Source organism: Tetrao urogallus (assembly GCF_951394365.1).
Source record: "Tetrao urogallus genome assembly, chromosome: Z".
Taxonomy (NCBI): domain Eukaryota; kingdom Metazoa; phylum Chordata; class Aves; order Galliformes; family Phasianidae; genus Tetrao; species Tetrao urogallus.
This window is the reverse complement of record NC_136816.1, coordinates 66,461,710-66,475,026: the sequence shown is the minus strand read 5'-3', so window position 1 is coordinate 66,475,026 and position 13,317 is coordinate 66,461,710. Positions and strand designations below refer to the sequence as shown.

General features: G+C 39.6%; 1 protein-coding gene across 1 annotated transcript in view; it reads left to right on the top strand.

Annotated features, from left to right (window-relative positions):
* The window catches only part of UNC13B (unc-13 homolog B), a gene marked incomplete at both ends in the record, with an annotated part of 204,421 nt that overhangs the window by 145,156 nt on the left and 45,948 nt on the right, over positions 1 to 13,317 (top strand). Inside the window, 8 exons of the mRNA XM_079548344.1 lie at positions 607 to 722; positions 2,751 to 2,914; positions 5,335 to 5,485; positions 5,999 to 6,067; positions 8,529 to 8,618; positions 9,988 to 10,122; positions 10,905 to 11,038; positions 11,905 to 11,990. Of these exons, the coding sequence (XP_079404470.1) occupies positions 607 to 722; positions 2,751 to 2,914; positions 5,335 to 5,485; positions 5,999 to 6,067; positions 8,529 to 8,618; positions 9,988 to 10,122; positions 10,905 to 11,038; positions 11,905 to 11,990 (945 nt within the window). The remainder of the gene's footprint in view (positions 1 to 606; positions 723 to 2,750; positions 2,915 to 5,334; positions 5,486 to 5,998; positions 6,068 to 8,528; positions 8,619 to 9,987; positions 10,123 to 10,904; positions 11,039 to 11,904; positions 11,991 to 13,317) is intronic.

Here is a 13,317-nt window from a genome sequence, read left to right as displayed (position 1 = left end):
GGTAATAATCATAGGACAACCAGAATCTTCTTCATAAGACAACGTCAGCAGTTCCCAGCAGCTTAGAACTGTAATCAAATCAGAAACAGATTCTGTATCAGTCAGCTCAATCCTTGGAAAAGGGAGATCCCTCTTTAGATCCCTGTCCTTGGAAAGGGAGCATCATCTTCCTGATATTTGCTTGGTGGTTTTGGTAAAACCTCATCGTGGCTGTACATGTGATATTGTGAACTTTTTTGCCTGCTCTAATATGAGTCGTAGTCTGGAGAAGTTTGCAGTACTTTCCTTGATGGTTCTAGTTGGGCTAACTAAATCTAAGCCCGGGGTGCTATAGCACAATTGCTGTCAGAGGGCTGGCTTATATATAAAAGGACATTGTTACAGCTAGATGTGTCATACCGAGAGTGCATTGTGGCAGCTGTTTTGCTGGTATCTACTTAATTTTTACTGCTTTGAAGTAAAAAAATCAGAAAATTTTCTCCATGGCATTACTATCATAGGTTAATCCTGAGTTTCCAGCAGTTTCTTTTCCAGCATTGCCACCCCAAGGTAGCTGTGCTCTGAACATGAAAAATACATGTAATTGCTGATGGTTTTTCCTTCTAGAGAAAAGAACAGATAAGTCTGCAGTGTCTGGGGCTATCCGTCTGCAAATCAATGTGGAGATCAAAGGCGAGGAGAAGGTGGCTCCATATCACATTCAGTACACTTGCCTTCATGAGGTAAAGAGCAATTAAACTTGGTCATTATGATGTTCCTCCTTTCTGAAGAAGAAGTAATTTTGTGACCTTTTATTTCCTTGGAATGTTCCTTCTGACCTTACGTGAGCTTTTTTTCTCCTGCCCTGCAGGCCTGGAAAGACAGTGAGTCACCAGGTCTGCATTTGTCAGGAAGGCTTTAGGTTCTCCCTGCGACGCCAAATGCTGTCTGGTTTACTCTGTCCCACTTGTCACAGCTGTGCTTTTGTCAAGCACAGAATAGACACTGGTCCAACTTAGAGCTTCCATAAGTTTAACGGAAGAAACTTCTGTATTTCCCTGGATGATGTGTTCAGCATGCATTCCATCTGTATCTTTCCTTCCAGAAAGCCTACTAAAATGGCAGACTCCAGCCCAGATACGCTTCATGAATAAACTTTGCTCATTCCCTCTGAAGTCCCAGACATGCAGCATTTCCATGGAAATGGAATATGCTGTGTTTTTTATTGCTGCTTGTCTCAGTGTGGTGAACATAACTGCTGGCGTACTGTTGACAACAAGGAGCAGTTATGTCATTGCAGTTTCTGTCTGAGCAGTTGGCCTGTGATGCATGATGAGCTATAATGTGAAAAGTAACATTTTGTACTGCTGCTTTATGATTAAATTCTAATCAGGATGCAGAGTTGGCTATGGCCATTGAGTGGTGTTGGCACTGTTTGTATAAATTCCTCTGCGCTGTTGCAGTGGTGTGTAGCTGTGGACAGCTATTAGGGAATAGAAGATAAGCTGTGATGGCTGAGTACTGATCTGTCTCAACATGGCCCAAGATGGACAGGCAGTGCTACAGAAGTTGGGAGAAACTCAAGGATGGCTAATGAGAATATCTGAGATTCACAGTGCCCAGCCTATCTGTCAGGGACAAGGATCACTCTCTGAGTGCCTCAATAAGGAAGGGTAGCCATAGACCCTCCCACCTTGTATAGAACAATATCACAATGTCCGGTAAAGTTTAAGCAAATCCAGATTAGAGAGGAAGGGCAGATGACTTCAGTTACAGTTACACTGGGCTAGAAGGTCCCTGCCGTTTCTTCTGATCTTATCAGGAAAAAATCATGCTAAGTTTAAATGAACATTGGTTTCTTTTAGTAGACTGTGCTGTGTCCTTCAGTATGTAGTTTTTCTTGAGTTTTAATTCAGTGACTGCTTCTGTTTGGTAAACCATTTGATTTTTGGCTTTCTGAGCATGTATAATCATTTACTTCCTGCTTGTTGTTCTTTTTCCTGCAAATATATCCTTTTTAAGTATCATCTTCTTTCATTTGTGCATCATAAAATAAATATGATTTAAAGCTAGAATAATTTAATCAGGAAAAGTAGTGTAAAGCAGAGTCCTGCCAATTAGGTCATTAGACTTTTGCATCCCTTACTGTAGGGAGCCAGCTGTCTGATAAGCTGATGAATCAGTAAGTGACATAAAGTTGAGGATTGCCAAGAAATCCAGTAAACTGAATTGCAAATTCTGCACAGCAGTGATAGCTGAAATACGTTCCTGTGTTAGAAAAAGTGAGAGGTTATGATGAATAATAATAAAAGTGTCTAGTTGTTAAGGGTGTTTTAAAGGGTGTTTTTCAGAAAAGAAACATTTGGACTGTTCTACTGTGTAATAATAATTACAAAGCTGATACAGGGCTGTTGTTTCATCTAGTTTAAATAGCTTGTCCATGCTAAGTCATTTATTTGAGGACAGAAGTGTGTAGGTGTCAGGAAGCTAATTAGTCTGATTTCACTACACTGAAGCACTCCTCTGCATCATTCTCAGTGTTGAGTGGATAAAGTTGTAGGTATATGTGCGGAAAAATTCAGCTTGGAGCATGCTGTATGAAAAGAAAGTCAAAGCTCAAAAATGCGTAATATCTAGGGGGAAGGAAAAAGGGAAGAGGGTAATGAAATGTGTATTAGTGCTTCCTTCCCAGCACTTCCAAGCTGGTCATCAAACTCACTTGGCAGCTTCAGCAGCCTTACATATAATTTCACTCTTGTTTTATCCTTCAGAACCTCTTTCACCATCTCACAGACGTGCATGGGAATGGGGTGGTGAAGATCCCTGATGCCAAAGGAGACGATGCCTGGAAGGTGTATTTTGATGAGACAGCCCAAGAGATCGTGGACGAATTCGCAATGCGCTATGGCATCGAGTCAATATACCAGGCCATGACGTAAGATGCATTCGGTGTTGTCTTTGGTGCAGACATCCACAGTAACTCATTGATGTGACTGATTCAGAAGATTAAGTGTGTTGATAATAGAAGGCATTAACAGTTACTCCTTATGGGGTGTACTGTGAAAAGGAAGACTGCATGTCTCTGAATCACTGATTTCCTTCAAATCTGGAAATTACTGTCTCACAAAATGCTGGAATTAAGCCTCCACCTGAGCAGTTTGTATGAGCACCTTTACCTTTAAAACATATTCTAAAGAATTACACCGACATTATGAGCGTAAAGGTCCATGCTTTATTATTGTTATCTTAACCATTCCTGTTCTAAAACTCTTAAATCTCTATTTGAATGCTCTACTATTAAAAAGATGTTATCCAAGGATTTTACTGAAGTTTTTTGGTAGTGTGAAAAGGGAAGAGGTTTTGTGAAAGTGTTTGTCCTATAGGTTTCTTACAGCAGTTAATACAGATGAGGGAGGTCACTGATCTTCCAGTTAGTGCTGATGGTGTTTGCAGGAAGTTTGAGTAATGGAGCATTGATTTGTTCTCTTCAGATCTAGGCTCATGCAGTTTTTGGTCTTCAAGAGCACTTTCCATGTCACTGAACTTCTATGTGTATTTGGGATTAGCCCTTCTGCTTAAAGCAATGCTATGCTTAGCTCATTTCTTATTTCAAACATAATATTAGATACAGCAAACGAATTTGAAAAAGTTCACTTCTGAAGCTTATCATTTTGTTTGAGTCCTTGGATGAGTTATGCTATGTTCTTATGCAAGCATCTTTTAATGCCTGCTAATTTAAGCCAAAATGGAATGCTATTGAAAGATACCTCTGGAGGTTTAGTCCTGGCTCATAAAAGGGCTATCCCAGAAGTTGAAAAAGGCAAATCAGAGCCTCTTTCAGTTCCTTGAAAATATCCGAGGATGGAGGTCCACCACCTCTCTGGGTTCCTGTCCTTGGACTGTTACTTGAGGGAAGAAATTCCTGTTTGTAATCCAAGCTGCAAAATCTTCCTTGGAATTTCCTACACTGTAACTGCTGTATATTGCTGCTTCTTTAATTTGTCCCTCTAAAAGGATTTTGGCCTGGCTCAGCTCTCTTGCTAATCCTCCCCTTTTTGTTAAGCAGTAATGATGTTTATTAGAGACATTCAGTACTTCTTACACCTCCTCTTTTTCAAGCTAGGCACACCCATTTTGTTTATCTAAATCTACTGAGTGCATGAAAGACAGCTGGTACGTAGATATTGTGTAATGAGCAAGTTCACATTCAGGAGCAGCCATCGTGCCCCATCCCTGGAGACTTTCAAAGCAAAGCTGGATCAACCTGGGCAACCTGATCTGGCAGCACATGTCCCTGTTCATTGCAGAGGAGCTGGACCAGATGGCCCATAAAGGTCCCTTCTGACTCTAAGGATTCTGTGATTATGTTCCATGATCATATTTGTCTGAAACATCTATTTGTGTGTTTCTGTGGAATTCTCTCACTGGAGCTTTTTTTGATTATAATTATTTGTAGGTTAATTAGCACCAAATCTGATTTCTGTGGTGATTTCCTTGAGGGAAAATTACGTTTGGGAAAATAGTTCCCAGATTTAGTTTGAGACTTCTGTAAGGGTTCCTGCTTGAAGAACAGCTTAAAACCTACAAATTCTCCTGTCTGTTGGAATGAACTTGACTTACCACATCTTATAATATCAGACCTTCTGAGTCTGATTATTTCCCCCTCTCATCTTCATCTGACAGATTTTCTTTGATTGTCTAATCATTTCACAAGCTTGAGTGCTTCTGGCTTAATTTTGAGATTTCCTGCAGGACAATTCCTTGCACAATAATGGGAGCAGTTAAATGAGGAAAATGAAAAAGAAAAGACAACCAACCAACAAATGAGCATGCCTCCTGAAGGCTGGAAGGGTTAGCTCTAAGGAGTAGCTTATCAGTGCAGCACAGAAATAATAGTGTGTGATTTTGCTGTGGTTAAATGTTTTGCAATTGCTGCTGCCTCGTGGCCCCTCAGAACCTGTGGCGGCCTCAGGTAACTGTACATTATATCAATCTCTCTGTGCCAGGCTTGGCTCTTGTACTCAGAGTATCACTAATGTCAAAAGCTAGTGACAACAAATTGTTGAGAAACTGTTTTGTGACATGAAAAGGGCTGTGCTAAAAGGATTTTTCTTTTTTTTTTCTCACTTATCTATTGTATAAATGGCATGTTTTGTGAAAAACTTGAAGCAAAATGCTAGGGATTGAATGAAAAGGAGAAAACAATTTGCCTGTGTTCGAGGTGTTACCTACAGCAGAGTAGCTGTTGAAGGGATAGGAAACTTGACTAAGAGTTGGGTTGTAGATACTGTACACAGCGTCAGGTAGCATGACACAGAAGAGACCAGAATGACTTACTGAAGTGTCCTTTTGCAGGCATTTTGCTTGTCTTTCTTCCAAATACATGTGCCCAGGTGTGCCAGCTGTGATGAGCACCTTACTTGCCAATATCAACGCTTACTATGCGCACACAACTGCCTCCACAAACGTGTCTGCTTCAGACCGCTTTGCAGCCTCCAATTTTGGGGTATGTTTGGTGATACAACTGGACTTCTCTAATTTGCCTGTGTTATTTCTGCCTTTCAATAAATGACTTGCTCTGTTTAAGGAACTTTTTATCTGTATCTGTAGGAAGCTGGAAGTCGTAGAGTTCTTCTGCACTAGACAAAGCAGAGCGTGGCTTATTGTCACCATCACACATTTCAGTTATTAATCTTATTAATCAGTGCAATGCATTGTGATGTTTACTCTTCATGTTCAAATCACACTGGAGCACAGATGGTGCGGACATGAGCAAATTGTATTAAATTCTGTGTGGTGATGCTGTTGATAAAATATATTGTGCAGTCTGATGGTTTCAGAAATTTGTTTTTAAAAACAGCAACTGCTTAAAGGCAAAAAACCCTAGCACACAAAACAGTGCATCTGTAGTGCTTCCTCCCTCTCTCCTGAGCTAGTTCTCTGATACCGTGCTTCTTACTGAGAACATCAATTGGACAGTGATGATATGTGATGCTTGTTGGTGTTTTTTGCCCAATAGAAAGAACGATTTGTTAAGCTACTGGACCAGCTTCATAACTCACTTCGGATCGATCTCTCCATGTATAGGGTAAGTGAGAATAAACAGAATCTCTTCATCTATGTTGATGCGCAGTTGGGATTTTTCTTACATCTCTGAACTGTTGGTTATTTGTGTTATTGAATTGTCATGACAAGCTTGTTGTTGCTCAAATACACAATTTTGTTTTCCCTTGGACAGAATTTAAATGAACTTCTTTCTTCAATTATTCCTTCCTCAAGGCTTCTGAAATAATCTAAGGATTATGAACTGTCCTTATCTCTGATACTTTCCCAGATACGTGAGCTGACTGGATTAATTCTTTGAATTTTTCTTATCAGCTACTTCAAGTATCATCCACAAAGGGAAAACAAACTTGTGTCATTCAGGAGTCAGAAATCATTTAGAGGACCGGCAGCGTTGTCATTTGTTTTAAGTCTGGCAGACTCTGCTCACTGATCTGGATCTATAAGTTGAGTTTTCAGTTTGACATTTCCAGCCACCACTTCATGACACTGGGGAAAGGATAGGTTTCAAGTAGTGGCATTAGTCTGTCAGGCTTCTTAACTTTACTCCAGAGGCAGTGTAGTTTTACAACAAGTTTGCGATTTGAATTTTTTTTTAATTTCTTGCCAGGTAATTTTAAGTAGTGACTGATTGATGGAAAAAATTGAATATGTTACAAAATGTGAGCTTTGATTTTTGTTTATGTATTTAAAAGTAGACAGAAAAGGGAAACATGAGTGGACTAACGCAAGAAGTGCATTAGTAAGATGAGCAAAAAGAAAAGGATAGAAAGGGCAAGATACGAAAGAAGATAAAAGGAATTTATGTAATGAGCTATTCTAAAATTACATTACTAGTAAGAAAAAGTGCAAAGAGATCACTGATCCACTGGGAGGCAAAGGGAAAACTATTAGGGCATGGCAACAGGAAGCTGTAGTGGTGATACCTTTTCATTTGTTTGCTCTTCAAAAAAGTGCTTTCGGGTGGTTCATGAACTAAACCTTGGACAAACAAGTTAGGACCAGGTAAAACTTGTTCACTATAGATGATTTAGATGTTTCCTAATTGGCTGTGCAATTAGACAGCAATTGGCAGAAACAGTCTGAGCCCTCTTAGTCATTATTTTAAGACCCCTACTGGTCTGGAAGGTATTGCGTGGAGCTACCAACTTGCAAGAGAAAGTACAGCAATTTACAGCTTAAATTGCCCATATTAAGTCATCCTCAGCATGTTGATTCAGGGTATTTGGAAACACTTAAAAGTAAACAGTAAATAACCTATGAATTTCCACACTAGATTTGTCAAAAAGAAAGTGTTGAATCAGAATATTTTCTTTCCAGAGTGCAGTGGTAGGCTGGATGTCATTCAACATTTTGTGTTTAAATCTTGATTTTGGTAAATACTCTGAGTGCCAGAAAGAGATGATGTGTGGACAAATTAACTGTATGAGGAGAATTGTCTAGTAATAAGCATCTACAACAAACTCTAAGGAACGTTAATTTTCTTGCACTGGTTTAATGAACTAAACCAATAATGTGTTACTGGGGCATATTTTCTGCAAGCCCTCAGGAAAAAAAAAAAGTTTGAATATGTAAATGTGAATATACTGTGTTAATGAGGTTGCTTTTACTACTGCAACACAACCAGTCACATCTCTTCAAGTATAAGAACATGGAGAGCATGAGCAGTGTTAAAGCTTGGGAAGGAAAGAATGTAAGTGTAGGAGAAAGCACAGAGCCTGAGTTCAAAAAGAGAGCAGTCTATTGAAAGAAACAAAGCTTGGTGCAAGCACAGTGTGCATGGTGCATGTATGTACGTGTGTAAATGCATCTATGTGCACACATATACATCATCTGGAAAGGACAGTGAGACCTCTAACATCAGCACAACTCAAAGAGTGGAAGGAGAACACTGTGTGGTTACAGACAGGTGGGATAATATGTAAAATAAGCGCTTCAGAGCAACAGAAGCACGTGTAGATGAGTTCTTGTGTTGGCAGATTGGATGTTATAGGCAATTAAGTGGTTATAATGTCTTCCTGTAGTGAAAAATGTTCGCTTTCACTTTTCAGTTGAATTTAATTCCCTAGGGAGATTGCAAATATGCCACACCTCGTGGTGTTTCATAAGAAAAGATAAACCAAATGATAAGTGCAGAAAGTGAAGGACCTCTGCAAGCAACCTCAGCAGTAGTTCTGGGGCTGATGGAGGCAAGGCCGTTGCTCACTGCCTGCTCTTTCTGCCATCAAGGAGATACCTCTCCTACTGCAGAGGGCTGTCAGTGTCCTGGCATCCACAGACTTCACAATCATATGAGAAGAAATTTAATTAAGCAAACATATGAGCTCTTGCAGCAAAAAGGCCATATTTACTGAACATTGTTTTGACTGGTAAAAGCTTCTCAAGCAGGAAATGTTTCCAAGACACTTTCCTTATTTAGAACATGCTTGAAGCTTTGCGTGGATCAGACTGTGCTTTCCAACAGGATTTCCGTTTCTTGTCAACAGAATAACTTCCCAGCCAGCAGCCGGGAACGGCTGCAGGACCTGAAGTCTACAGTGGATCTGCTGACCAGCATTACTTTTTTCAGGATGAAGGTAGTGTTATGTGTGGGGGTGGAAATAGAACCTCTGCAGTTCCTGCTGCAGTCTTGTTTTGTAATTCTTAAACCATTTTTGATGTGCTGTTGTGCTTTAGACACTTAAGGGCCTTGGCCGTGTAATAAAGATGCACGGTACTTCATTCTGTTTTGCTTCGCAGAGATGGAAGCTGTTTTTTCCCTAGAGTTCTTGAGTTGTAAATTTGGCACATGTTAATTTTGAAAAAAGTTGGAGGATGGGAGAAGAGAGAAGAAAGGAAGGGAAATGTCTTCAGAAAAATAACTTGCTTTTGTTAATAGCGTAACAAAGCTTTCCCTGTTAACTGTCTACAGTATTTATCCCAAGTGTTTATCTTTTATCAAATAAATATTTTTGGAAGTATTTCTTGCAGGGTAAGATACTGAAATGGTATAGTATCTCCCAGTACAGATTTGTGAAAGATGTTCTGTATGTTAATGTGCCACTTGTTTAGCAACATGTAATGAGATGATTTTCAACTTTTGACTTTTGTTTCTAGGCTTTGTTTTAACTATTGTAGTGGGTTAGCATGTCTCGTAGTAATTTGTGTTCTTTCAGTGACAAACCAAGTTTCTCATGTGAGCTATTTGAGTAAATGCTTATAATTCTATCTTAAGCTCTTTGGTAAATAGCGTTTCAGAGCTTTCAGAACAAACTTTTGGTTCAGACTCAGTCCTACATTGGGAGTTCAGTTTGTAGAAATACTCTAAAAAGCTTAGAGGTAGTGACAGTATCAAAACTATCTCTGAATATAGTTTTATTCACAAGGTCATGCCTCTTGCAGTTTGAAAGTAACCTGTGTTGTTTTTCTGCTGCAAGAGGGGAAAGTGTATCAGCTGGCATGTCAGGTAAAATTATGGTATAATTAAAATGTAGTAATGCCAGTAGTTGAAGATGCTCTTAAAGTATTATATTTAAAAGCATACAAGTGTTTGTTCTTCAGCAAGACTTTCCAGATTAGATGTATTTTCCTCTGATAATTGTTACATGTTCATTGGTTCTATGCCTTTATAGCAAAATCCTGTAAGTTAGTAGAAATTGTGCTGACTTGGTTCAGATAGTACACATTAAGCAATGTGATTCAGAATAATCTTTCTTGACATGTCAAAATCTCTCCTGTGCTCCAGTGATCCTGTGGGGCCATAAGTGCTGTCACTCCTGTTTTGAACCAGCAGAGGCAAGCCAAAGAGACAGGGCAGAGTTATTCATATATTTTTTCAGGTCACAGACAGTGCAAGTCACTGCAAGCAAGTTTGCTGCTTCCTGGATAGTTCCCAGACTGGTGACTTGTTCTTTCCCAGTTCTATTTATAAACAGTATCTTGACTCTTTTTGTTGTCTTTGTGCAGGTTCAGGAGCTTCAGAGTCCACCCCGAGCCAGTCAGGTAGTGAAGGACTGTGTAAAAGCTTGCCTCAACTCCACATATGAGTACATTTTCAACAACTGTCATGAACTGTACAGTCGCGAGTACCAGACAGATCCTGTGAGTAGCTAATAAGTAGGCAAAAATGCTTACCTAAGATAATCATGCAAATACTAATTCATATAAAAAGCCAACATAAACAAAACTGTGACTTGTCTTCTGAATGCACTGAACTCGTAATCAATTAATGAGCACTAACAAGTAAGTGGAAGATGATAAATTATTTTATACTAATTACACTACAATTTGCTTTCCCAGTCTCAGCATCTTTATTTCTTGTTTTGAATGGAAGGTTTGATGCAACTTTGAGTCAACAAACTGATCAAGGACACTTTTTTTGGCGTAGATAAACCTCAAACAGTGAAGTTTTATACTGTTTTCTGTCACCTGGTATTCTGCTCTGCCCTCAGGATATATCTGTAGACACAGTTTTCAAATCTGTAAGAGCTGTGCTGGCCTCCCTGTGGTAATGAATGTAGAATGTTTCAACCTGAATATAGTCATCAACCTGGATATTTAAAATGAAAGTATTTGGGATGAGCTTAGAGAAAATGATGTCTCAGCAGTTCTTGGGAGCCTGATTTGCTATTGCCATGGCAAATGACAAAAGGGAGATTACCTAGAATTAAGGCCACTGGTAAGCAGCATGGTTAGGCATGTTACTGTGTTTTCTGTTAGATGAAGGAAGTTGCCAGTGGACATAAATAACTTTAAACTCTTCAGAAAAAGGTGCTCATAAGTAGTTACTGTTTGGGGTTTGTAAGGAGAAAGGTGATCTGCATTTATCAGCTTCTTCTTTACCCTTTAGATTGACACCAATTTTCCAATGACTTCCTTCACAGAACAAAAGTCAGGATCTTCCTCCTGAGGAACAGGGTCCCAGTATCAGGAACTTGGATTTCTGGCCCAAACTCATCACTTTGATAGTTTCCATCATAGAGGAGGACAAGAATTCTTATACCCCAGTACTGAATCAGTAAGAATCCTCCATGTCCTTTATGGCTAATTCTTGTCTCTCTGTGTGCTCTGCTTTATGTTACACTGCTTTCTGTCTTTCTGTCATTGTGTATTTATAGAAGTACTTATCTTGTCTGTCTGTCTTTCTGTCTTATTTGTCTCTGTCTATATAAATAACTCTTTCTGATTGCGATGGAAGAGTTTCAAAAGGTTCAGTTACGATGGCGTTCGAACACAAACACCCTGATTATTACAATCCTGAACTCAGGGAGGCACCTGAAAATGGGGTGAGAGTTCTTTTGTTTTTGTTTTCTTTTCTTTTCTCTAGATGCACATTAATGCATACAACGGTGCCATGGTGATAATACCTTACTTTGTTATTTAGGAAGATGGTTTTCTGTGCTGCACTAGGACATTGCATTGGGTGGGATTGGCACACTGAAACTGTTCTGTTTGTCTGTTGGATGCCTCTTCAACAATCCAACAGGACAGAGATGAAAGTTTCTGACAAAGTGTTATGCACAGAAGGTTAGATGCACCCTAGATATCCTCAGTTTAACATGGGAAGGATACCTGATTACCGTGCATAGTAATCACATAGTGCATAGAGATCACATTCCCAAAATTACTGCAAATGCCTGTTCTGGGAGAGATATCCGCGGCTGGACTTCTTGACTTGAAACAAATCTGAACAGCAGTGTTATTTTCAGACTGTTTCATCTTTGTGATGCAGTAGAGTCCATGATCTCTAAAATCCACCTGATGATTTATCTGGGTGAAGGAAAAGTCTGTTGAGATTTTCAGCTTGTGGTTTAGTCCAGAGCTGAATACAGAAGAACTCTTTGTTTGAAGATGTGTTAAAGCCTTTGTCAAATGTCCCCTCAGGTTTCCTCAGGAGCTTGCTGTTGGTAAGATCAGCGCAGAGGTGATGTGGAGTCTTTTTGCCCAGGATATGAAATATGCCATGGAAGGTAAGACAGTTTCTAATGGGTGCCAGCTGACTTGCTACTGCCTTCCCGTTCCTTTCGGAGCAGAGATTTCTATTGTTTTGGTTTTGGACAACTGCTTTATGGCTGAGAATTAAAACTGAACACTGCATGAAAATCTGCAGTCTCCACACCCATGTGTCAGGCTCTGTTTATTGTCATCTCAGCTGCTTTGAAATCAGAATTTAATTTTTAACTTGAGGATATGATGGCTATGATCAGCAGCTGCTTATTTTTGCAGTGTACAGTGATAGAAAGGCCTGTAGAAGTAGCTGGACTCTATCTGGTGTAGTCTGTCTGTGCTCCTGGTGAAAATGTGCTGCTAGAACAATTCCTCCTGCAGGCAGTGCTTGTTTTGAACAAATCTTTGTGTAATTCCATCACACGCACATTAGAAGAGGAATTTTACTGTTTCTGAACAAGCACAGAGCACACAACAAACTCCCAGAAAGAAATTCTACCACTTGCAGTACTGTTCTAATGGCTTTTTACAATTTTTGAACATGGTTTTTGACCTCTAAGTCAGTTCACAATGTGCTAACTCTGGGCTTGATATACAGCAGACTGCAGATCTGATATGCAGATAGGAATAGTTCTCTTTCTTTTGCTGGGAGCTTTTGATATATGCCTGTACTCCACAGTCTCTTCCTCTTGTGAGATTGTGTTGATGTAAGAGCAGATATTAGAAAGAAGAGACAAAGACCTTCTGCATCACTGTGTCTATCCTGTAATGTCTGTCACTGCTGGCACATGCATTAGAGATTGGGCAATTAAGATTATTTCATGTTCACTTTCTCTAGAAACTGTTTCTGCAAACTCTTTAGGTCTCCTTTTCCATTTTACTCTTCTTTACCTCATAACACTCACCCTCAGGAATTCATAATACATTTTGCTCTTCTACACATTGAAGGTGTCCTGTCTTCCTCCTTTACTGGTAACAACGAGAACTGTGATTCTCTAGACCTGCTGCTGATTGCTTTTCCTAAGATTCCCTTTCCCTGTTGCATTCAAAATGCAGCTGCAAATTGCAATTGCGCGTGTGGATCTGACTGAATTTTTTCCCTTTTGAATGGCTCTATTTGATTGCCAGCATCCAGGCTAACTCTAAAGGATGATGGTTAGATTTGCTGCCTTCAGCTCATGTCTCATTTTTCAGTTTGTGTCACTAATATCTCTACCAGTTTAACTACATCTAGTATTTTATAGTCCTGTATTTACTAGCTTGAGGAGTAATCCCTGGATAGTGACGTGGTGTGCTCTGAAGTCTGCATCAAGTGTTTGACAAAAAGCTCATCAGTTTTCTGAGATAGGT